The sequence below is a fragment of the Pseudophryne corroboree genome, chromosome 10 (assembly GCF_028390025.1).
Source record: "Pseudophryne corroboree isolate aPseCor3 chromosome 10, aPseCor3.hap2, whole genome shotgun sequence".
In the NCBI taxonomy this organism is placed as follows: domain Eukaryota; kingdom Metazoa; phylum Chordata; class Amphibia; order Anura; family Myobatrachidae; genus Pseudophryne; species Pseudophryne corroboree.
In genome coordinates this window covers 61,075,947-61,101,503 of record NC_086453.1, presented here as the reverse complement: position 1 = coordinate 61,101,503, position 25,557 = coordinate 61,075,947, and the positions used below count along the sequence as shown (strand labels likewise).

At 47.2% G+C, this 25,557-nt stretch overlaps 1 protein-coding gene across 1 annotated transcript in view; it reads left to right on the top strand.

Annotated features, from left to right (window-relative positions):
• Positions 1-25,286, top strand: part of RUVBL2 (RuvB like AAA ATPase 2) — a 63,011-nt gene extending 37,725 nt beyond the window's left edge. Inside the window, exons 10-15 of the mRNA XM_063942451.1 lie at positions 9,353-9,447; positions 9,582-9,700; positions 10,124-10,243; positions 10,378-10,507; positions 12,299-12,413; positions 25,132-25,286. Of these exons, the coding sequence (XP_063798521.1) occupies positions 9,353-9,447; positions 9,582-9,700; positions 10,124-10,243; positions 10,378-10,507; positions 12,299-12,413; positions 25,132-25,157 (605 nt within the window). The 3' untranslated portion in view covers positions 25,158-25,286. The remainder of the gene's footprint in view (positions 1-9,352; positions 9,448-9,581; positions 9,701-10,123; positions 10,244-10,377; positions 10,508-12,298; positions 12,414-25,131) is intronic.
• The last annotated feature ends 271 nt before the right edge of the window (positions 25,287-25,557 follow it).

The following is a 25,557-nucleotide window of genomic DNA, read 5'->3' as shown; positions in this document are numbered from 1 at the left end:
GTCTTTCAGGGACCATCTCTCATGCAGCAGTTCTGCAAACCACTCAAACACAGTGGTTCGGGGCAGTGCTTCCTCCCGAAAATCAGCTTTCAGACTATCAAAACTCTCCTGCTGCCGCATACCACTCTTGTAGCGTTAGAAGATCATGACTCTCCAGTGTCCTCTGAGCTCCATAATATTTGTGAATGAAGTGAACATGCCGACTTCTTCTGTGTGCAGTGCTGCTTATATATGGTTTTGGGCAACCGCATACTTGCTCCATGGTAGTTAGGAGAGGGAACGGTCACCGGCCTTACGAGGTGCAGAGCCGCTTCCCCACTGCAGGACCACCGTCCTGAGGGGTTGCTGCTCAGCGGGGCACTGCGCCTTGGCTGTCACAGCTGCAGCACGCCGTACACCCCAAACGCTGCCTGAAGGTGACATCGCTGGTGAGTACACACCGGGGGCCCTGCTAGGGAGGGCTGACCACGGGCGCGGCGTACGGGACCCTTCTCTCTCTCTCTCTCTCTCTCTCTCTCTCTCTCTCTCTCTCTCTCTCTCTCACATACAGTAGGCTTGCAATATAACTGTGTGTTATTGTGCTTACTGTGAAACATGGGAAACACAAGCTGTGCAGTGTATGTCACACCAGATTATCTTCATTATCTACTGATTCTGTTTCCTGTGAACAATGCAGCCAATCTTTGCAAATCAGTGAAGGGGCTGGGAGAGAGGTTCCAGAGCCCCACTGGTTAGGGTCTCTTAAAACTTTGATGTCAGATATGTCATCCCAGGTCACTGCTAATGTGCAGAAGACTCCGCTACTACAGTAAGCTGTTGCAGATTTAGCTGCTAGGGCAGATGCACCACAGCCCCCCCTCTCTCATGCAGGTCCACAGAAGCGTGGGTTACCTGCTCTACTCTCTGACACAGATGATATACAGGAGGATGGGGATGACTTGGTTCCTGATAGCGGGGATCCTGATTATGCTCAGGGTATTGAACCCCTAATTCTGACTATAAGGAATGTGTTAAAGCTCCCTCTAGAGGACGCTGCTTCACAGCAGTTGTTTTTCTTTATTCAAAAACAAGCCTAATGTCACTTTCCCTGACTCTACAGAGTTAGATGACCTATTCAAGCTGGCCTGGAAAAATCCAGACAAAAAATTCCAAGTGTCCAAAAAAAATTTGCGCACTTTCCCATTTGCTCCTGAAGGTATGAAATTTTGGGAGGAACCCCCTGAGGTGGATGTATCAGTCTCTCGCCTGTCCAAAAAGGCGTTACTGCCTGCTCCAGGCTCCTTTACCATGAAGGATCCTGGGGATAGGAAGATAGAGACTACACTCAAATCTATTTACATGGCAGCAGGTGTCTCAAAGAGCGGTCATTGCGGGTTGCTGGATGACCCATACCATTCATTCCTGGGCCTCTCGGGGGGATATGCCCTTGGCACTGTGGTGACCCTCCTAAAACACATTCAGGACACTACACGTGTCCTCTGTGATTCGCTCAAGGAGATGGGGGACATTAATGCTAGGACGTCTGCCATGGCGGTGTCGGTGCGCAGGTCCTTGTGGTTGCGTCAGTAGACTGCGGACGCAGAATCCAAACGTAGTGTAGAATCCCTCCCCTTTTCTGGGGAATGGCTCAATGGGGTTGAATTGGATACCTGGATTTCTAACGTTACGGCTGGGAAATCCACATTTCTCTTCTCTGAGGCCCCGCCGGCGAGACGCTCCTATCCGGGGCCATCTGTCCAGTCCTTTCGGTCTCACAGATTTTGATCTAAGGCCAGAGGTGCCTCCAATGCGACTAGAGGCACCAGAGGTAAATCCAGAAAACCTGCAAGCACCAGCTCTCAGGATCAGACCACCAGTTCTGCTTCTGCTAAGGCCTCAGCATGGCGGTGCCCATCCACCTCGAGGTGGGAGCTCGACTGCGTCACTTCAGCCACATCTGGGAGACTTCTTGCCAGTATACCTTGGTCAGAAATCTCGGTTCTTAAGGCTACAAGCTGGAGTTGGACAGTACTCCCTAACGATTTTTCAAATCAAGCTTACCAGCTTTGGAGGATATGCAAGTTACGTTGCAACAGGCCATCCAAAAGTTGGTCCAGTCCCACGTCATTGTTCCAGTACCAATACCGCAACGCGGCAGGAGGTTTTACTCCAACCTATTTGTGGTGCTGAAACCGGACGGTTTGGTAAGACCCATTTTGAATAGACAATCCTTATTTGAAGGTGTTCAAGTTCAAAATGTAATCCCTGCGAGCCTGGAAGAACAGGAATTCATGGTCTACTTGGATATCAAGGACGCCTACCTCCATATTCCGATTTGGCTGCCTCATCAGGTGTACCTACAGTTTGCCCTGCTGGACTATCACTTCCAATTCCAGGCTCTGCCCTTCGGCCTGTCCTCAGCCCCGAGAGTATTCACGAAGGTGATGGCGGAGATGATGTTCCAACTCCGGGTCCAGGGGGTCAATATTGTCTCTTACCTGGACGATCTTCTGATAAAAGCAAGATCCAGGGAGCTTTTATTGCTCCATATCGAACGCACTATCCATCTTCTGTCAGACCATGGGTGGATCCTCAACTTACAGAAGTCCCACCTGGAGACAACTCGGAGGCTTCTGTTCCTGGGGAAGTTGCTGGATTACTGGGGCCCAGAGGTGTTTCTACCGGAAGACAAGGCGAGAACATTTCAGGAGATGGTCCGCATGGTACTCCGACCTACTCGAGTGTCCATCCATTTCTGCATAAGATTGTTAGGAAAGATGGTCGCCTCCTACGAGGCCATCCAATATGGCAGGTTCCATGCCAGAACTTTTCAGCTGGATCTCCCGAGCAACTGGTCCGGTTCACATCTTCAGATGCACCGGATGATACAGTTGTCGCCTCAGGCCAGAATTTCCCTCCTGTGGTGGCTGCAGTCCTCCAATCTCCTGGAGGGCCGGAGTTTCGGAATTCAGGATTGGACCCTCCTCACGACAGATGTGAGTCTACGAGGATGGGGAGCTGTCACCCAAGGGGCGCAGTTCCAGGGTAGGTGGTCAGCCTACAAACGCCTTCTTCCGATCAACATTCTGGAACTTCGGACGATCTACAATGCTCTGCTTCAGGCATCTCCTCTGCTCAGGAAACACGCAATCCAGGTGCAGTCGGATAACGCCACAGCAGTGGCGTACATCAATCACATCAATCACGTAGATACTCCTCTGGGCAGAAAGAAATGCAAGAGCAATGTCAGCAATCTTCATTCCGGGTGTGGACAACTGGGAAGCGGATTTCCTGAGTCATCACGATCTCCACCTGGGAGAGTGGGGACTCCACCAACAGATGTTCCAGCAGGTCATCAACCGGGGGGGGGGGGGGGGGCTGCAAATAGACTGGCTTCTCGACTCAACATGGAATTTCACTGGTATTGCTCACGAACCAGGGACCCTCAGGCCTTTGCCTTACCGGCTGGTCTACCTGTTTCCTCCGATTCCGTTGCTTCCAAGCATCAGAAATCAAGGAGTCCAGGCAATTCTAATTGCCCCAGATTGGCCTCGTTAGGGCGTGGTACGCGGATCTTCTGGACATGTCAGTCGAAGACCCTTGGCCTCTACCACTACAAAGAGATCTTCAACAAGGACCGTTCGTCTACCCAGACTTACGGCGACTTCGTTTGACATGCTTTGACATGTTTGACATGTTTTGTTTGACATGGAGGTTGAGCGGAACATCCTAGCTCATAAGGGCCTTTCCAAAAAGGTTATTGCTACCATGGTTCTGGCCAGGAAACATGTGGCGTCAAAACACTATCATCATATCTGGTGAAGATAATTCAAGATATGTCTCTTGGTGCGGGGAACGCACGTATCCGCCTGCGGAGTTCCACTTGGGACATTTCCTGCAGGCTGGTGTGAATAAGGGCTTACGTCTGGGTTCCATTAAGGTCCAGATTTCAGCCCTCTCCATTTTCTTCCAGAAGAAATTGGCAGTGTTGCCAGTTCAGACCTTCTTGCAAGGGGTACTCCACATCCAACCTCCTTTTGTGCCACCTACGGCACACTGGGATCTGGATGTAGCGTTGAAATTTATACAGTCCTCCTGGTTTGAACCTCTGATGACGGTAGAAGACAAGTACCTCACGTGGAAGACGGTGATGTTACTGGCCCTGGCTTCTGCTCGACGTGTCTCAGAATTGGGGGCCTTGTCGTGTAAAAATCCATACTTGGTCTTTTACGAGGACAGAGCGGAGCTCCGCACTAGGCAGCAGTTCCTGCCGAAGGTTGTCTCTGCATTTTACTTACAGTTCAGTTGCGATTTCATCGCTGATTTATTATCATGCGATAGATCGTATGGTAATCAAGTGATAGGCACGTCACCGGCGGGTGGCCATCACGCATCGCAGTGCGATATATTGCATGTGTTTTTAAAAACACATGATCGCACTGCGATGCAATAAATATGAAGTGCAGCACATACTATCATGAGACGTGATATTCGAGCGGCGTGCCCACGCATTGCGTTGCATGGTACCTTAAATGTGCATACAGTACTTCGATTTCTCTCACAGATGCGGTTGAAATCGAAGGATTGTATGCCATATGGGCTACATTAGACCAGCTTTGGAAGGACTTATAAAATAGTATTCCGGGAGAAGATGTAGTAATTCTAGCGGAACATATTAAGGAATCTGTTATATATTTAGGGGAAGCAGCTAGAGATATTGGCCATGTGAATTCCCGGATTTCAGCATCGACTTTTGCGGCCAGAAGAGTCCTTTGGCTAAGGTCATGGCAGGTAGACACGGAATTTAAGAGAGTGGCAGAAGCACTTCCGTTTACAGGTGACATTCTTTTTGGAAAAGAACTAGACACGTTAATTTTACAGGCTATGGGTGGTAAATCTGCTTTCTTGCCAACCCTTCCACCTCCTCCTAAATGCTCTTATGCTGGATTTTCCTTTAGCTCCTTTTGCTCCACTCAACCTTTAAGAGAACGCGGAAGAACTACACACTTCCGAGGTAGAGGTTGCGGCAAGCAACCAGCCATTTCTTGTCGTCAAGACCCAAAGTGTACAGAAAAGACCGCTGTATGACAGTCTCCCCACCGGGGCCCAAGTACGGTGGGAGCATGGCTTTGAAAATTTCAAGATGCCTGGTTCAAAATTTCCGACAGTGCGTGGATTTGCAATGTCTCCCTAGGGTACAAGCTAGATTTCAACGCTTTGCCACCATAGTAATATTTTGCAACGTGTCTTCCAATTTTTCTGGACAAACGTGTAGCCCTTCAAGGTGCAATACAGACCTTAGTGGAATCTGCAGTGTTAATGCCAGTACCACTGCTTCAACGAAAGAAGGGTTACTATTCCAATCATTTAAATCAGTTTCTAACTTATTACCAGTTCAAAATGGAGTCGCTCAACTCCAGTGATTTCGAGCCTGGAATGCAAGTAATTTATGATATCTCGGACATCAAGGATGCATATCTGCACATTCCGATCTGGGATCCTCACCAAGTGTTTCTCAGGCTCGCGATTCAACAAGACAATTTTCATTTCAGCGCATTACCATTCGGACTGTCCACAGCAACCAGAGTACTTACCCAAGGTCATGTCAGTGATGATTGCTCACCTCAGATCATTGGGAGTCACAATAATACCATACCTCCTCAAAGCTCCATCCGATCACTTTCTACAGGAGCATGCTCTATTAACATGCAGTGTGTTGGTAGAGCACGGATGGATAATCAATTTTCGGAAATCTGACCTTCCATCCAGTTTCTCGGTGTGATCTTAAACACCAACGTACATAGGGGGTAATTCCAAGTTGATCGCAGCAGGAAATTTTTTAGCAGTTGGGCAAAACCATGTGCACTGCAGGGGAGGCAGATTTAACATGTGCAGAGAGAGTTAGATTTGGGTGTGGTGTGTTCAATCTGCAATCTAATTTGCAGTGTAAAAATAAAGCAGCCGGTATTGACCCTGCACAGAGTATACAAAGATTAGTCCAGGCTGTTCTCAAGCCACGTCAGGTATCAGTCCATTTATGCATTCATATGCTGGGGAAAAGGGTAGCGACCTTTGAAATTCTGGAGTTTCCATTCACGTCCCTTCCAGTTGGCCCTATTACATCAATGGTCGGTTCTTATCTGCACATTCGACTGTTGGTTTGTCAAAACCCGAGATACTAATATCGCCTCTTTGGTGGCTCCAACTGCACAATCTCACTGCAGACAGGCGGTTCTGTATATGGGACTGGACACTTCTAACGACGGACGCCATCCTCAGAGGATGAGGCTCGGTTGTGTTGGACTTCCATCTTCAGCGCCACTGGTCTCCACAAGAATCACTATTGCCAATAAATGTGTTGGAACTGAGAGCAATCTGCAGTGCGCTAGTACAAGCTGCACACATTCTTAGATCCACTGCGGTAAAGGTTCAATCAGGCAACGTGACTGCTATAGCGTACGTAAACAAACAAGGCAGAACTGGCAGTCGCATGGCGATGCAAGAGGTGACACGCATTCTCCAGTGGGCAGAATTCAACGCAGTCATTCGCTCTGCAGTGTTCATTCCAGGATTGGACAATTGGGAAGCAGACTATCTCAGCCGGCAGGATCTCCATCCAAGAGAATGAGCACTTCACCCAGCGGTATTCGATGTCCTGATACAATGCTGGGGATGTCCAGAGGTGGATCTCATGGCATCCCAACTCAATCATCAGCTTCCTCGATACATTTCCGGAACACGGGATCCTCAAGCGGAAGCTGTGGACGCTCTGGCCGTGCGACCTAGTATACGTGTTTCCTCCGTTCCCTCTTTTGTCTCGGATCCTCGAGAATCAAGAGGGCCACTCATGGTGATCCTTGTGGCACCAGATAGTCCTCGAAGGACTTGGTTTTCAGACCTGCGCTCTCTTCGGGCAGACGATCCTTGGCCTCTTCCTCTGCGTCCGGATCTACTGCAACAAGGACCCTTCGTGCATCCAGACTTACCACAACTACATTTAACGGAATGGCTATTGAGGCAGACATCCTAAAACGCAAAGGGGTTCCGGAGGGTGTGATTCCCACGATGTTGCGGGCACGGAAACTAGTGACTGCAGCCCACTATCATCGCATCTGCCGGTCTTATATCTCTTTCAGTGACCGAAAGGGGTTTCCATTGGATTCCTTTTGTCTCACGGTTCTTGCTATTTTTTTCAAGCATGTTTGGATTCTGGACTCCGTCTAGGATCCCAGAAAGTTCAGGTATCTGCTTTTATCGATTTTCTTTCAGAAATGCCTAGCGCTCCTGCCGTATGTGCAAACTTTTCTACAAGCCATTTTGCAGGTACAGCCTCCGTTTGTTCCACCTACAGCTCCTTGGGATTTAAATCTGGTGCTGGATTTTCTTCAGTCATCCTATTTTGAGTCCTTGGATGAAACCGACATTAAATATCTTGCTTGCAAGAATGTTTTTCTATTAGCCGTGGCTTCAGCCCGGAGGGTATCTGAATTGAGTGCCTTGTCTTGCAAACCTTCCTACTTGATTTTTCATCCTTACAGGCAGAGTTATGAACACATGCTTCCTTTCTTCCTAAGGTCGTGTCGGTTTTTCATATCAGCCTATCGTGGTACCAGCCTTACGGGAAGATTCTGGAACTCCCCCTACTCTGGTTGTAGTGAGAACTTTGTAGATTTATAGATTGTACAGCATCTTTACAGAAGTCTGTTGCTTTATTCGTTCTTTAAGATCTCCCGCATCGGCGGTGGCCTGCTACTAAACAGACCATGGCCCACTGGATTTGGTTGACCATTCATCAGGTCTGTCTCCACCAGTCTAGAGTAACTCCATTATCCACTGCTGCCCACTCTACACGCTCAGTTGGGTCTTTGTGGGCAAGTAGTAGGGGGGCTACCATGTCTCTGATGTCGATCAGCCACTTGATCCAGTATTCATACGTTTACTATATTCTACAAGTTCGATACTTTTGCGGCTTCATCTTCACGGTTTTTTAGTCTTGTTTGGCAAGTTCTTCAGCGATCTCCCGCCCAAGGGGGAAACTTTGGGATGCCCCCAAGGCCTTGAAGTTGTGCCAGTGTCCCCTAGTGGCTAATAGAAAAAGGAGAATTTTGGTACTTGCCGATTTAAATCCCTTTTTCGGAAGCCATAGGGGACACTGGCCGTCCACCCGTTGCTGTTGCTGTTCTCTTGCCTTCGTTGTTGTTCTGTTGTGTTTTAATTGTTATGTGCTTTCTTCCCTCGTGTAGTTCTGTTATCCTGTTCCCGTCTCCTCTCTGCTAATTCTTAACTGAGGGATGATGGGGGATAGGGGTGTGGTATGGAAGGTCGACAGTAACTAGGTCGACAATGTCTAGGTCGACCACCATTGGTCGACAGTAACTATGTCGACAGGATGTCTATGTCGACAGGGTCTTTAGGTCAACATGTTCTAGGTCGACAGGTCAAAATGTCAACATGAGTTTTTTTATGTTATTTTGGTGTCGTTTTCTTCGTAGAGTGACCAGGAACCCCAGTTAGTGCACCGTGTCCCCTCGCATGGCTCGCTTCGCTCACCATGCTTCGGGCATGGTGCATTCGCTTCGCTCGGCACAGATTACCGTTCCAATCGTAGACCACGTGGATCGTTGAGTATGAAAAGGTTAAAAAAAAAGAAAAAAATGGCGAAAAACGCATGTCGACCCTTTGACCTGTCGACCTAGAGCATGTCGACCTAAAGACCCTGTTGACCTAAAGACCCTGTCGACCTAGTTACTGTCGACCACTAATGGTCGACCTAGACATTGTAGACCTAGTTACTGTCGACTTAGAGACCGGATCCCGGGGGATAGAGGGGGAGGAGCCGGTTTCACTTCTTAGATTATTTAAAGTGCCAGCTCCCTGTAAAGCCACCATCATCACCCCACGGTCTTGAAGTTGTGCCAATGTCCCCTATGGCTTCCGAAAAAAGGGAATTTATCGGTTAGTACCAAAATCCTCCTATTCCTCATTAGTAATGTCTGACAAGTACGCACAATGCAGTTTGCAAGAAGTCTAAATAGGGTGACATGAAAGGAACCCTGACCTCTCTTGAGGCACTTTTATGCCAATATTCATAGCCTTAACTGATAATGGTCAGTTAATCAGCACTCTCATAAATATTGGCTAAGCCAACAAGATGGCTGCCCCCACGTCAGAGACCAGCCATCTTTCTGCAGGCACATGTGGTTTTCTCATTTCCATTTCCCTGCTCCACTTATGTTGATACAATTGTTCATTTTTCCAGTAAGCTTTGGTTTAAAGGAAGATTGTTTGGGTACTTTCCATAATTTGCCTTAAAATAGCCCTCTTGCGTTGATATGTCACAAAACTAGTATCCTGACTTTTCTTCACGATGCAGGCGATACGGGAGAAATAAAATCAGAGGTCCGGGAGCAAATCAACGCTAAGGTGGCAGAGTGGCGAGAGGAAGGGAAAGCGGAGATCATTCCAGGGGTACGTAGACCGATGTCTGCATATTCTGACATTTTGTTGGATTCCAAGGACCTATATGAAGTCATGATGGCTGCATGTCTCCTGTAGTCTCTGCACTCTTTAAATGTCAGATTTTTCTGCCTGTCCTCCATCAGGTGCTGTTCATTGACGAGGTTCACATGCTGGATATTGAGTGCTTCTCGTTCTTGAATCGGGCTCTGGAAAGTGACATGGCCCCAGTCCTTATTATGGCCACAAATAGGGGTATCACAAGGTACGTAAGAATAGTATAGCGCCATTCTGTTATCACCTTTATGTAATATGTTTAGATGTTCTGCATTGACTTGTCGCTGCTGAACGGTGGTGGGAAGTCTAAGAGTTCTTTAGTTTTATTATCATTCATATATGTGGGTTTTTCTTTAATCGCACAAACTAAATGGTTACAGGTTTTATGAGGAAATCAAACCCTATATTCTCTATTATTTTATTTGTCTTTGTAGCCGGTCTGTTACTTTATGAATGTGGTTTTAGTTCTACTGGATACATTTTTACTTAGTAAGGTCTTGGGGCATGATCCTGATGGACCAATTATTCATGTCGCATAATGCAAACCATGTACATATATAATTCTGATCATGCCAATAATCTTTACACACACTTCCTATCATTTAAAATGCTGCTTGTTTCCCCTTTACAGGATCCGTGGCACAAACTACCAGAGTCCTCATGGTATCCCTATTGATTTACTGGACCGGTTACTGATCATCTCCACGTCACCTTACAATGAGAAAGAGACCAAGCAGATCCTGAAGATCCGGTAAGAGGGTCTCCATTGTACAAGTAACCGTGTGACTGCGGATTGTAAGCTCAGCACTTGTAACCGCGATCCAGACACACTAAGCTTTTTAGTGAGCTATTGTGCTGTGACATTGATTTATCCATTTTGTGTAGATGTGAAGAGGAAGATGTGGATATGTGTGAAGATGCCTACACTGTTTTGACCCGGATCGGCCTGGAGACATCTCTGAGATACTCAATACAGCTCATTACTGCCGCAAGTCTGGTTTGCAGGAAGAGGAAGGTGAGTCACATTGCCTTGAAAAAGTATCTTTTATGTTTTATTTTGTATTTCTTTATTTTTATTTTATTTTTTTTTAAAATAGGAAATCCTCTATATATTCTTCCCTCCAAAAAGATATAAAAGTAAAACATAAAGGAGTACATTTGAAAAAGCTGAAACCTCATTTATTCAGCATTTATCGCCCCTAGTCCAGTAGATAAACCCTCTATGACAGGCATTTACAGCCACTAGTCTTTATAGATAAGTCTGTGGCTGGGACGGAACAATATTTCCGCTGTACAAGCTAGGTCAGGTTTGTTGGGATGCAGCAAAGGACATAGTCTTCCCACAAGTTGATTGGTTTGAGAAGACTGCGAATTGGCCACTGAAAGACATTGGGGCAATGCAGCAAATTTGTTAGCAGTTTGGCTAAACTGTTAACTTGTGGAAGGGGGGGGGGGGGGGGGGTTGTCAGATATAACATGTGCAGAGAGAGTTAGATTTGGGTGTGGTGTGTTCAAACTGAAATCTAAATTGCTGTGTAAAAATAAAGCAGCCAGTATTTACCCTGCACAGAAACAAAATAACTAGAGATGAGCGGGTTCTGTTTCACTCGGATTTACCCGAATCTCCTTATTGGCTAGCGGACATCACGTGTTTTGGTTAGCCAATAAGAAAAATCCAGAAAATAAGAAATGGCGATAATTCTGGCGTAAAGAACCAAGTAAATCCAAACCCGCTCATCTGTAAAAATAACCCACCCAAATCTAACTCTCTGCACATGTTACATCTGCCACACCCGCAGTGCACATGGCTTTGCTCAGCTGCTAACAAATTTGCTGCTACGATCAGGTCTGAATGACCCCCATTGGTTTTATTCCTTCTAAGCTAGTATGGCAGCGAGTTCTAGTTTGTTAGCAAGTAACTTTCTTCCTTGGCAAAACCAACTTGTGGAAAGGTTTTGAAATAGTTTGATTTAACATGATACTTAATTCTTTAAAAGAAGGATTATTTTGGGCAAAGATCCACAAGCTTTCCCATTCAACATATGAGACACAAGTGACCATATTCAGAGAGATCTCAGAGAGGTAGAAAATGGGCGTAAGTATTGGAATTGCGTACATTAATCAGGCCCCCAGTCATTACACGTGGACTAGCAGTTGTCAGAATGCAGCAGGACAGCCTGGCTCACAGCGGGGTGTACACTGAACACGCAAAGTGGTGAAGCTGTATTTAGGCTTCATAATGCTCAGCGGGCCTAATTTGGGGTCACAGCGCTGTTGCAAATACAGACACCTACAGCAATCATATGTCTTATGTGACTATCTGCCAGTATTCTGACTCGTACATTTCCGGCCGTGAGAGCAGGCGTTGTCACTAGTAACGGCACTTCCACCTAACTCCATGCTTGGTGCAGAAGATGCAGCTGAAAATGTCGGGCGCACACCCTCTGCGCATCTATGGCTATAGTCTCCGTATGTGCGAATGCTTTTGAGCTGTCGTCAAGAAGCACGCAAGATGCGTATGACTCAGATTTGCTTATAGCTCCTGGAAGTTGTGTGTTAGTTGTGCCGCCTGTGCAATTTACTCGAGATCACGGGACGTGTCCTCATTAGGACTCGCATTAGGTCCGCTATATTTGGCTAATACCTGATCACTATTGTATAGCAGGGTTACCATGTGCAGGTGGATGACACAAAGAGAGTGTACTCCCTGTAACCTGTCCACTATTGTATTGCAGGGGAATGATTGTGCAGGTGGATGACATAAAGAGAGTGTACTCCCTGTAACCTGACCACTATTGTATTGCAGGGGAATGATGTGCAGGTGGATGACATAAAGAGAGTGTACTCCCTGTTCCTTGACGAGTCCCGATCCACGCAGTACATGAAAGAATACCAGGATGCCTTTATGTTCAATGAAATGAGTAAGTGCACGTGAGGCCTCTCCTTCCGGTGACACTGAGCATACATTTGAACAAGAAATATTTAGGTGGCTGAGACATGCAGACTGTGAATACCTTTTTATTTGAAAATCAACATTGTTAATAAAGTATATTTACATACAGTACATTTATTTGTTAATTCATAACAAGCTATATTCTAGACTTTCGATATGTGTGCCGGCAGACATGAAGCAAATTTTTTCTTGACTGTACATAGCGGTAACAGTTTCAGCATTACTGTAAATGTCTATAGGAATGGTGCAGAAGTTAATACATCTGCTCTAATTATCACATTCAAATACGGACCTTTGTGCCTCTATGTATTTAGCCAAATTGGTCTGCACGTGCTCTATCCGATGCCAGTTTTTCAAGTGTACATTTTCATTGTAGTTGGGCAGGGTGTGTATATATATATATATATATATATATATATATATAACACTGGGCCTGAGTCATGTTTGTAAGTAAAGCAAATTAACAAGCAACTGGGCAAAACCAGGTTGCACTACAGGTGGGGCAAATGTAACATGTGCAGAGAGTGTTAGATTTGGGTGGGTTATATTGTTTCTGTGCATGATAAATACTGTCTGCTTTATTTTTACAATGCAAATTTAGATTTCATTTTGAACACACTCCTCCCAAATCTGACACTCTCTGCACATGTTACATCTACCCCACCTGCAGTGCAGCATGGCTTTGCCCAGTTGCTTGATAATTTGCTTTACTTACAAACATATATCAGGTCCACGGGTTCTTAAGCTAGGAAAGTTCCTGTTTACCTCACAGCTCAAAATACATCGATTTTAATTTAAAAAAAAAACAAGTTAATTATATGTACACCTGGATCTCAGATGTTGGTGTTTAGGCAGACCATTGGTTTAGCATTATGGGGTGTATTCAATAATAGTCTGATCCATTCCGACATGCATTTGTCGGAATGGATCCAGCAAGCAGTGTGCCTCGTCTGTGCTGCTGCTGTCTGCAGCCCCCCGTGTGTGAGATCACAGGGAGCTGCTGTAGGGAGCCATGTAGCCCAGTGCCGGCCGGGGTGCGCTGCCGGGAGAGAGGAGCCTGGCCGGTTAGACGCCTGTCATAGGTACCTGCCCGCCGGTAAGCACTCTCTCTCTCTCTCTCTCTCTCTCTCTCTCTCCCTCCCTCGCCCCGCTCCCCGGTCTCCTCTCCTCAGTCCGACTTTTTTTTAAAGTCTGATTGAGATTGTCGGAAACGGGGCCAAAACCTGTCTGATTTGGCCGCGTTTCCGACAAAAGCACGTGGATCCGTGGCTATTCCACCGATCCACGTGTTTTCTGACAAGTCGGGAATTCCCGACTTGTCGGGGGAAAAAACAGCCGTTACTGAATAGGTCGGAACCCCTTCCGACCTAAATCATTCGGAAGCTGCCGTCTTTCCGACAAGACGGCAGCTTCTGACTCTTAATGAATACACCCCTGTGTGTGCACCCCTTGTACCTTGTGTGCATTATGCCAACTGGTGTCATTTTGTGTAAATCATTGCAGTGCTAGAAGCCGGTGTTATAGTGTGTAGTTTGGTAATGTAATGTTCTCCACCATAAGTAGCTGCCTCAGGTGACTTAATTGGACGTTTCCGTGTGTTACCATTGTGTAATTGTGCTGCCATGTAATTTAGGTTACAGTTATGAAGTGCAAGGCCATTCCGATACACAGGGTTATACTGAGCACGAAGGCCAATTTTTGGTCCTGACGGCACCCAGATGAGGTTACAAATTGGTATGCGAACGTGGATAGGTTTGCTGTGGAATACATATTAGGGGTGTTATGAATACTTAGAGATTTTAGGAATATGATCATATATGGTATGGTCACCTTGCCAAGAATATTGGTGCATACAAGAACGTACATAGTCTTCTCACTCAAAAGTCTTAATATCTGGTCCAGATTTACTGGCATATATTCTGATGGTTTTCTAATAATCCGCATTTCCAAATATCAAAACCCATCCACACAAAGGAGGAGGGCGTCCTACGCGAAGCACGGTGTGACATGTAAATGTAACAGAGCTTAGACAGGGTTTTGGAAGTTACCACTTCAACTAGGTCTGACAGACGCCAGAGTGCTGCAGTAGTCCAGACATGGAAGAGATCTGACTCAAGCTTTCCTCTCAAGAAGAATCCTCAAGCCACTTAATTTTCCTCCTGTTTGGATATGGATTCATCTAGAACACGGGTGGCCTAACTTAGTCCTCAGGGACCCCTAACAAGTCATGTTGTCCAGTTTGCCTTGCTGGTGAACAGGTATATTCATTACTAGCTGAAACATTATAAAAGACCGCTGGTGGTCTGGTAAACAGGAACTGTTGGGGGTTCTTGAAAGTTGAGTTTGGCAACCCCTGCTCTAGAAGGCTGGGATTGGTCAACTTGCTGCGGGCAGAAGGCAAGTTTTTTACATTTAGTGAGGATCCGATTTCTACAGATTTATCTTTGTTGAAGATGCTCAACTAGTGGATTTCTTTTTGAGGCAAGGGTCAAATCTGCCAAGAAGTTCCAATTCTCATGCAGGCTTCAGACACTATCCCTCTTAGTGACAATAGGAGTCCCTCTAAGGTGAATTCACTAATAATGCGCTTGTCAAGAACACAAAAGCTGTGATTCCCAATGCTGCGTCTTTTAAGGATGGCACAGATAGGAATACAAAGCCATCTTGTTTAAGGTCCAAATATATTGCTGCTGAGGCCTCTTGGACCCATCTTCACATCTGCATGGGTTAACAAGACTTTGAGTGGCTGGTCGGTACAGCTTTCAGAAGATCTGTTGTCTGATAAGCCAGGACTGAACTGAAGAACATGGTTTACCACATTCGGAAGGCATATGAATGTCTGGCCATTGCTGATCTTGATGCAGGACTACTGTAATTGCGGCATGGATTTTAGCAACCGTTCTGGCTTAATGCATGGAGTACTTACGAAGGACTCAAGCCCCCACCTTTGCAGGTAATTATTGTTTGAACATTGACTGTATTAAATGATTAGTCATGACGCAGGGGGAATAGCTCTTTCCAGCCTGTTAATGCTCTCAAGTTTAAGGAGCACAAGAAAGAGGAAAGCTGTCTTGGTCTAATGACATAGTCACCCACCTAGACAGTCTCTTCCACCCAGGAGCATTTGTGGTGTGGCCAGCCTACGTCTTTTCCGGTATCAGTGGTTAAGTGCCACATCAGAGACCCTACGTCTTGGAGAAAGGTCTCAGCTGGAAGTGTTACAGCAGATTGATTACAGATGGCATTAGCCAGATGTTGTCACCTCGGTGGAACCACAAATTTGTGTTTCTGTTCTTTTAGACCTCGTCAGTTGCGTGAAATTTTCATCTAGTTTAGTTGTTGGAGACGTGATGCAAACGTGAAGTCTATGTACAAATTTTCCTGTAATCCATAATATGTATGACCAGGAACTGTGTGTCACTGAATAAGAAGGGTAGGCTGTAGTTTTACCGTGCAAATTTTCCTGCAATCCATTATTTGCATTTTTCTGGGCTTCGTTGAGGATTAAGCAGATTCCAAGTGGAAAATACAACTTTTACTGATGGTCTTTTTGACCTACTGGAAAGAACTCCATCAGTTTCTATCACCCCAGCGAAGCCACCATGGTTTACAAGTACTGCACAGATCTCTAGTGCAGAGTTTCCCCATCTCCAGTCCTCTGATGACCCTTACAGTGCATGTTTTCCAGATGTCCTAGCTAGTGCACAGGTGTACTCATTACTACTGTAGCCGACACATATTAATAAAAGATCACAGGTGGAGCGTAACTATTTTACGTGTGATACTGCAGAGATCTGTGAAACATGCACTGTTGGGCGTATCCTGAGGACTGGAGTTGGGAAGCATTGCTCTTGGATCTGTGCCTATGGTTTGGTGGCATCAGGGCTGGGTTCCCTAAGGGAATTGGGCCCACAAAAAATTTTGTAGGCCACCCCTAGGTATTACCCATTTCTAGTGCAAATATACTTGAGGCTTATGCACTACTTGTGTTGCAGTGGATACGGGTGTTAGTGTAAAAAAAAACAAAAAAACTTTTATGGTGCACAGTGTGAGGATACGGATTCTCTGATCACTCAGGTAAACCGTTTAGTAAAATGGCAAATGCCCTTTATTTGAATTATACACACACAGTACACTATACAATTAACCATTACCAGCCTGATGGTATCTCACCTACTATGTCCCCACAGTAGTGTATGTTTACAGATGCCTGCGGACTCCTGCCGTTACGTGCTGGCAGTATTCCTGCGTCACCTGTCCTGGGATACCATCTCACACAGCGCCCATCACCACAGATTCTCCCCACTGATGGCACCACAATGCCTAGTCAGCGCCTGTACAAGTACATCCGCTCTCTAGGCCTTCACCAGTAGAGCCCGCTGCTCTTTATATACCCTACCCTGTCTATTCAGAACACATGCAGGTCAGTCAGGGTGTCAGAGTTTGATGAGAAGTGGAGACGGGTTGCGATTCTGTGACCGGCGGTCAGGGGACCGAACCCTAAATATACCTCCGGTCGGCATGCAGACCAACAGGGACGACACCCGTAGAGTGGAAATAGGACCTGTGGAGAGCGCAGCGATCCACCGCACCTGCAAGGAGCTTTGTTGACATTGCGCCCCCCCCTCCAGGCCATCATACAGCCAGGATCCCAGCGTCTGTATTGTGACTGCCGGTCACATATACCCAACCCGCGGGGACGAGCTGTCTGAGTTCCTGTACACAATGAGGTGCATAGAATCAGATGGTATGTGGTTCGCATATCACTCGTCACGATACCGGCTGTTGCAACAGCGATGCCGGGACACCGACGGGGCACCACACCGCCGCCGGAATACCGCCGAGGTAGGAGATTCCCCCTCTATGGGTGTCCACGACACCCATAGATGGAGAACAGAACCTGTGGCAAGCGTAGCAGGGCTCCGTTGCGCTCATCCCCCTGCCGGAATTCTGCTGCTCGGGATGCCGATGTCTGAATACTGACTGGAGTATCCAATATGGCCACCGTTGTGTACACATCAAACCACCTTCGTCTGCTTTTCTCTAACGTCCTAAGTGGATGCTGGGGACTCCGTAAGGACCATGGGGAATTAGCGGCTCCGCAGGAGACTGGGCACAACTATAAAGAAAGCTTTTAGACTACTGGTGTGCACTGGCTCCTCCCACTAAGACCCTCCTCCAGACTTCAGTTAGATTCTTGTGCCCGGCTGAGCTGGGTACACACTAGGGGCTCTCCTGAGTACCTAGAAAGAAAGTATATTTAGGTTTTTTATTTTACAGTAAGATCTGCTGGCAACAGACTCACTGCAGCGAGGGACTAAGGGGAGAAGTAGCGAACCTACCTAACAGGTGGTAGTTTGGGCTTCTTAGGCTACTGGACACCATTAGCTCCAGAGGGATCGACCGCAGGACCCGACCTTGGTGTTCGTTCCCGGAGCCGCGCCGCCGTCCCCCTTACAGAGCCAGAAGCACGAAGAGGTCCGGAAAATCGGCGGCAGAAGACTTCGGTCTTCACCAAGGTAGCGCACAGCACTGCAGCTGTGCGCCATTGCTCCTCATGTACACCTCACACTCCGGTCACTGATGGGTGCAGGGCGCTGGGGGGGGGGGGGCGCCCTGAGGGCAATATATGACACCTTGGCTGGCAAATATACATCATATAGTCCTAGAGGCTATATAGATGTAAAATTACCCCTGCCAGTATTCCAGAAAAAGCGGGAGAAAGTCTGCCGAAAAGGGGGCGGGGCTTCTCCCTCAGCACACTGGCGCCATTTTTCCCTCACAGTTCCGCTGGAAGGAAGCTCCCTGGCTCTCCCCTGCAGTCTGAACACTACAGAAGGGTAAAAAAGAGAGGGGGGGGCACTAAATTTAGGCGCAGTATAGATAATATATATATATGATATATATAAAAAAGCAGCTATAAGGGAAAACACTCATTGATAGTGGGATCCCTGTGTTATATAGCGCTCTGGTGTGTGCTGGCATACTCTCTCTCTTGTCTCCCCAAAGGGCTTTGTGAGGTCCTGTCCTCTGTCAGAGCATTCCCTGTGTGTTTGCGGTGTGTCTGTACGGCTGTGTCGACATGTTTGATGTGGAGGCGGAGCAAATGCCTGTAAACGTGATGTCACCCCCTGCGGGGTCGACACCTGAGTGGATGGTGCTGTGGAAGGAATTACGCGACAGTGTCGACTCCTTGCATAATAGGTTTGACGACATACCTATTGTGGGACAGCCGGCTTCTCAGCCTGTGCCTGCCCAGGCGTCTCAAAAGCCATCAGGGGCTCTAAAACGCCCGCTACCTCAGATGTCGACACGGATACTGACTCCAGTGTCGACGACGATGAGACTAATGTAACTTCCAGTAGGGCCACACGTTACATGATTGAGGCAATGAAAAATGTGTTGCACATTTCTGATGTTACCCCCGGTACCACAAAAAAGGGTATTATGTTTGGAGAGAAAAAACTACCAGTAGCTTTTCCTCCATCTGAAGAGTTAAATGAAGTGTGTGAAGAAGCGTGGGCTTTCCCTGATAAAAAGCTGGTAATTTCTAAGAGGTTACTAATGGCGTACCCTTTCCCGCCAAAGGATAGGCCACGCTGGGAAACATCCCCTAGGGTGGATAAAGCGCTCACACGCTTGTCAAAGAAGGTGGCACTACCGTCTCCGGATACGGCCGCCCTGAAGGAATCTGCTGATAGAAAGCAGGAGGCTATCCTGAAATCTATATATACACACACAGGTGTTATACTGAGACCGGCTATTGCTTCAGCCTGGATGTGCAGTGCTGCTGCTGCGTGGTCAGATTCCCTGTCAGAAAATATAGATACCCTAGACAGGGACACTATATTGCTAAACGTAGAGCATATAAAAGACGCACTTTTATACATGAGGGATGCACAGAGGGATATTTGCCGGCTGGCATCCAAAATTAGTGCAATGTCCATTTCTGCCAGGAGAGGGTTATGGACTCTGCAGTGGACAGGAGATGCAGATTCCAAACGACACATGGAAGTTCTGCCTTATAAGGGTGAGGAGTTGTTCGGGGATGGTCTCTCGGACCTCGTTTCCACAGCAACAGCTGGGAGTCTACATTTTTACCCCATGTTCCCTCACAACCAAAGAAAGCACCGTATTATCAGGTACAGTCCTTTCGGCCCAATAGGGGCAAGCGGGTTAAAGGCGTGTCCTTTCTGCCCAGAGGCAGAGGTAGGGGAAAGAAGCTGCAGCATACAGCCAGTTCCCAGGAGCAAAAGTCCTCCCCCGCTTCCTCTAAGTCCACAGCATGACGCTGGGGCTTCACAGGCGGAGCCAGGTACGGTGGGGGCCCGTCTCAAAAACTTCAGCAATCAGTGGGCTCGCTCACGGGTGGATCCCTGGATCCTTCAAGTAGTATCTCAGGGGTACAAGCTGGAATTCGAGACGTCTCCTCCCTGCCGTTTCCTCAAATCTGCCTTGCCAACCACTCCCTCAGGCAGGGAGGCAGTGTTACAGGCAATTCACAAGCTGTATTCACAACAAGTGATAGTAAAGGTGCCCCTACTTCAACAAGGAAGGGGTTACTATTCCACAATGTTTGTGGTACCGAAACCGGACGGTTCAGTGAGACCCATTTTAAATTTGAAATCCTTGAACACATATATAAAAAAATTCAAGTTCAAGATGGAATCGCTCAGGGCGGTTATTGCAAGCCTGGACGAGGGGGATTACATAGTATCACTGGACATCAAGGATGCTTACCTACATGTCCCCATTTACCATCCTCACCAGGAGTACCTCAGATTTGTGGTACAAGATTGTCATTACCAATTCCAGACGTTGCCGTTCGGTCTATCCACGGCTCCGAGGGTCTTTACCAAGGTAATGGCCGAAATGATGATACTCCTTCGAAAGAAGGGAGTTTTAATTATCCCGTACTTGGACGATCTCCTGATAAAGGCGAGGTCCAGAGAGCAGTTGCTGGTAGGGGTAGCACTATCTCGGGAAGTGCTACAACAGCACGGCTGGATTCTAAACATTCCAAAGTCACAGCTGGTCCCTACGACACGTCTGCTGTTCCTAGGGATGGTTCTGGACACAGAACAGAGAAAAGTGTTTCTCCCGGAGGAGAAGGCTAAGGAGCTGTCATCTCTAGTCAGAGGCCTCCTAAAGCCAAAACAGGTGTTGGTGCATCACTGCACGCGGATCCTGGGAAAAATGGTAGCTTCCTACGAAGCGATTCCATTCGGCAGGTTTCATGCAAGAACCTTTCAGTGGGACCTGTTGGACAAGTGGTCCGGATCGCATCTTCAGATGCATCGTCTGATAACCCTGTCTCCGAGGACAAGGGTGTCTCTGCTGTGGTGGCTGCAGAGTGCTCATCTTCAAGAGGGCCGCAGATTCGGCATACAGGACTGGGTCCTGGTGACCACGGATGCCAGCCTTCGAGGCTGGGGAGCAGTCACACAGGGAAGAAACTTCCAAGGACTATGGTCAAGTCAGGAGACTTCCCTGCACATAAATATTCTGGAACTGAGGGCCATTTACAATGCCCTAAGTCAGGCAAAACCCCTGCTTCAAAACCAGCCGGTACTGATCCAGTCAGACAACATCACGGCGGTCGCCCATGTAAATCGACAGGGCAGCACGAGAAGCAGGACGGCAATGGCAGAAGCCACAAGGATTCTCCGATGGGCGGAAAATCACGTGTTAGCACTGTCAGCAGTGTTCATTCCGGGAGTGGACAACTGGGAAGCAGACTTCCTCAGCAGGCACGACCTCCACCCGGGAGAGTGGGGACTTCATCCAGAAGTCTTTCAAATGATTGTAAACCGGTGGAAAAAGCCACAGGTGGACATGATGGCGTCCCGCCTAAACAAAAAGCTAGAAAAATATTGCGCCAGGTCGAGAGACCCGCAGGCGATAGCTGTGGACGCTCTAGTAACACCGTGGGTGTACCGATCGGTTTATGTGTTCCCTCCTCTTCCTCTCATACCAAAGGTACTGAGGATAATAAGGAGAAGCGGAGTAAGAACTATACTCATTGTTCCGGATTGGCCAAGAAGAGCTTGGTACCCGGAACTTCAAGAAATGATGTCCGAGGACCCATGGCCTCTACCGCTCAGACAAGACCTGCTGCAGCAGGGGCCCTGTCTGTTCCAAGACTTACCGCGGCTGCGTTTGACGGCATGGCGGTTGAACACCGGATCCTGAAGGAAAAGGGCATTCCGGAGGAAGTCATTCCTACGCTGATTAAAGCTAGGAAAGAAGTAACCGCAAACCATTATCACCGCATATGGCGAAAATATGTTGCGTGGTGTGAGGCCAGGAAGGCCCCAACGGAGGAATTTCAGCTGGGCCGTTTCCTGCACTTCCTACAGTCAGGGGTGACTATGGGCCTTAAATTGGGTTCCATTAAGGTCCAGATTTCGGCTCTATCGATTTTCTTCCATAGAGAACTGGCTTCACTACCTGAAGTTCAGACTTTTGTTAAGGGAGTGCTGCATATTCAGCCCCCTTTTGTGCCTCCAGTGGCACCTTGGGATCTCAACGTGGTGTTGGATTTCCTGAAGTCACATTGGTTTGAGCCACTGAAAACCGTGGATTTGAAATATCTCACGTGGAAAGTGGTCATGTTGTTGGCCTTGGCTTCGGCCAGGCGTGTATCAGAATTGGCGGCTTTGTCATGTAAAAGCCCTTATCTGATTTTCCATATGGATAGGGCAGAATTGAGGACTCGTCCCCAGTTTCTCCCCAAAGTGGTATCAGCTTTTCATCTGAACCAACCTATCGTGGTGCCTGCGGCTACAAATGACTTGGAGGCTTCCAAGTTGTTGGATCTAGTCAGGGCCCTAAAAATCTATGTTTCCAGGACAGCTGGAGTCAGAAAGACTGACTCGCTCTTTATCCTGTATGCGCCCAACAATTTGGGTGCACCTGCTTCAAAGCAGACTATTGCTCGCTGGATCTGTAGTACGATTCAGCTTGCACATTCTGCGGCTGGACTGCCGCATCCTAAATCAGTAAAAGCCCATTCCACGAGGAAGGTGGGCTCTTCTTGGGCGGCTGCCTGAGGGGTCTCGGCTCTTCAACTTTGCCGAGCAGCTACTTGGTCGGGGTCAAACACGTTTGCAAAATTCTACAAGTTTGACACCCTGGCTGAGGAGGACCTTGAGTTTGCTCATTCGGTGCTGCAGAGTCATCCGCACTCTCCCGCCCGTTTGGGAGCTTTGGTATAATCCCCATGGTCCTTACGGAGTCCCCAGCATCCACTTAGGGCGTTAGAGAAAATAAGAATTTACTCACCGGTAATTCTATTTCTCATAGTCCGTAGTGGATGCTGGGCGCCCATCCCAAGTGCGGATTGTCTGCAATACTTGTATATAGTTATTGCTTAACTAAAGGGTTATTGTTGAGCCATCTGTTGAGAGGCTCAGTTGTTATCATACTGTTAACTGGGTATTGTATCACGAGTTATACGGTGTGATTGGTGTGGCTGGTATGAGTCTTACCCGGGATTCAAAATCCTTCCTTATTGTGTCAGCTCTTCCGGGCACAGTTTCCCTAACTGAGGTCTGGAGGAGGGTCTTAGTGGGAGGAGCCAGTGCACACCAGTAGTCTAAAAGCTTTCTTTATAGTTGTGCCCAGTCTCCTGCGGAGCCGCTAATTCCCCATGGTCCTTACGGAGTCCCCAGCATCCACTACGGACTATGAGAAATAGAGTTACCGGTGAGTAAATTCTTATTTTTTTGGAGGGCTGTTTATTTCACAGGGACAGCAGGTGCACAGGTGTATTCATTACTCACTGACACATTTTAAAAGATTTACAGGTGGAGCTACTTATTTCACTTGTGATTATGTGAGGCGACCTGGAAAACATGCACTATTTCCAGTCTTGAGTACTGAGTTTGAGAGCCCTAAGCAATAGGGAAACTTGTTACAATTCATTTTGTAACAAATTGTTTGTTAAGTCTCTGGCCACACATCGCGGGCAAGTGAACGGGACCCGCTGGGCTGCAAGGAGACTGCACATGGACGCCTGTGCAGGCGCCCACACGTGCGGCAGTCTCATTGCAGTCGGCCCGGATGACAGGACGGCGGCATTTCAATGTGAACACGTACATACTTGTGCCGCACTGTGTTTTATTGAAATCTCGTGTGTCACTGATCCCGAAGAACAGGATCCGTGTGAACACAAAACCCCGCTTCCTGGCCAAGAGTGGGACCCGCTTGGCTGCTATCTGTGGCCAGAGCCTAAGTGTTTCTATTCTATTTTATTTCAGACATACTTTTTGCTTTTTATTTATGGCTCTGTTATACCTCTCCTGTTTGTTATGCTGCTCTGTTGCTTTTCACTAATAGCCTAAAGGTGGGTACACACTGGCCGATGTAGAACGGCCGATATATTGCGGGTCCGTCGGCCAGTGTGCACGGGCGATATGTCTGTGAACTCCGTCGTTCACAGACCTATCACGTCGGCCCCGCAGCACAGCCGACGGCCAATATATCTAGTGGCCAATATATCTAGTGGCCAATATATCTGTTGGCGCATCGCTGTGTGTGTGTACGAGCGACCAGCCGGCCGCCCGTACACTTACTGTGGCGGCCGGCGGTGATTGACAGCTGAACTGGGCGGGTGTGTGTACACGCCCGTCCAGTTCATGACGTCAGTCCCCGACAGATCGGGCAGTGTGTATGCACAGCACACTGCCCGATCCATTCATAGATATATCTGCAGATCAATTTATCTGCAGATAGACCTCTCAGTGTGTACCCGCCTTAAAACCTCATTGGGATCGATTCAATTCGGCAACAGTTGAATAGCGCCGGGAATTAGCTCCCGACGCTATTCAATTCAGCTCCAGTTAGGTCGGCGATGGCCCATTCTCACCGACTTAACAGGTAGTTTTGTCGGGAGAACGGGCATTCTCCGACTTAACTACCCGCGGCGATGCTGATTCCCGACAGAATCAGCCTCGCGCCAGCCGCGCGGCAGCACTTTTGTCTGGTTTCTTCTCTCATCACCCGGGGATGAGAGAAGAATTTCCGACAATTGAGGGTCAGTCGTCGCTGTATTGAATAGCGCTGGGAGCAAACTCCCGGCGCTATTCAACTGTTGCCGAATTGAATCGACCCCATTGAGTCTATAAAAATGCATTCACGCTGCGATAAGTTAATATTTGTCTTTTAGCTGCGTTTATTGCACAGATAAAACATAAAATAAAAACAAACAAACATTTGCAAACATATTCTGACAATGTTTCCTTTAAAGGGCCCTATTCAGTTAGTTGGGAGTGAGTATAGCAGGGGGGTGCAAATGCGTTTTATTTCTTGTTCGGCATGCAGTGAATTTACTGCATTTGCATGTAATGAACATGAGCTGAAATTTTAAATAAAGCTGTTTTTAGTCTGAATATTAGATTAAATCTAGGACACTAACTTCCCAACTAAATGTGACACTGTCTGCATAGGGTAAAACAGGTAACACACTTGCACAAACTACCAATCTATTACAGTGGGTGTGTTTGCATGTGAGGCCCTCCTGTATATGTTGTCTATTCACTAATACTGCATATTGACTTAGCCGCAGTTAGCACGGGTCATCTGCCACTATCCTGGCAATGCTTCTTGCAGCACAGTGACTCTAACATATACTGTAAGATGACGACTGATGAAGACTCTTACGTGTCTTTTCTTTGTCTCTGCAGAAGGAGATACAATGGACACATCTTGATTGCTGGAATGGTTTATCTACTTGTCCGTTTTGTTCTATTTGTTCTACCCTTTGGTGCTGTCAAAACTTGTTACATGCCTTCATCTGCTTTCTTTATTCTTTTATATATAATTAAAAAAAAATACCGTCTTTGTGTGTTTGTACCGTACATTTGTTCTTACAGTTTTAGAAATATATCATAAGGATATCCTTACAAAGAAATAAGGCTCAAATAAGGTTTGAGATAAAAATATGGTAAAAAAAAGGGGCAGACTAGATGGGCGAAACAGTTCTTATCTGCCGTCACATTTTGTGTTTCTATAGGACAGATGTATGAAGCCTGGAGAAGTGATAAACCAGTGATAAGTGCAAGGTGATAATGCACCAGCCAGTCAGCTCCTAACTGTCAATTTACATATTT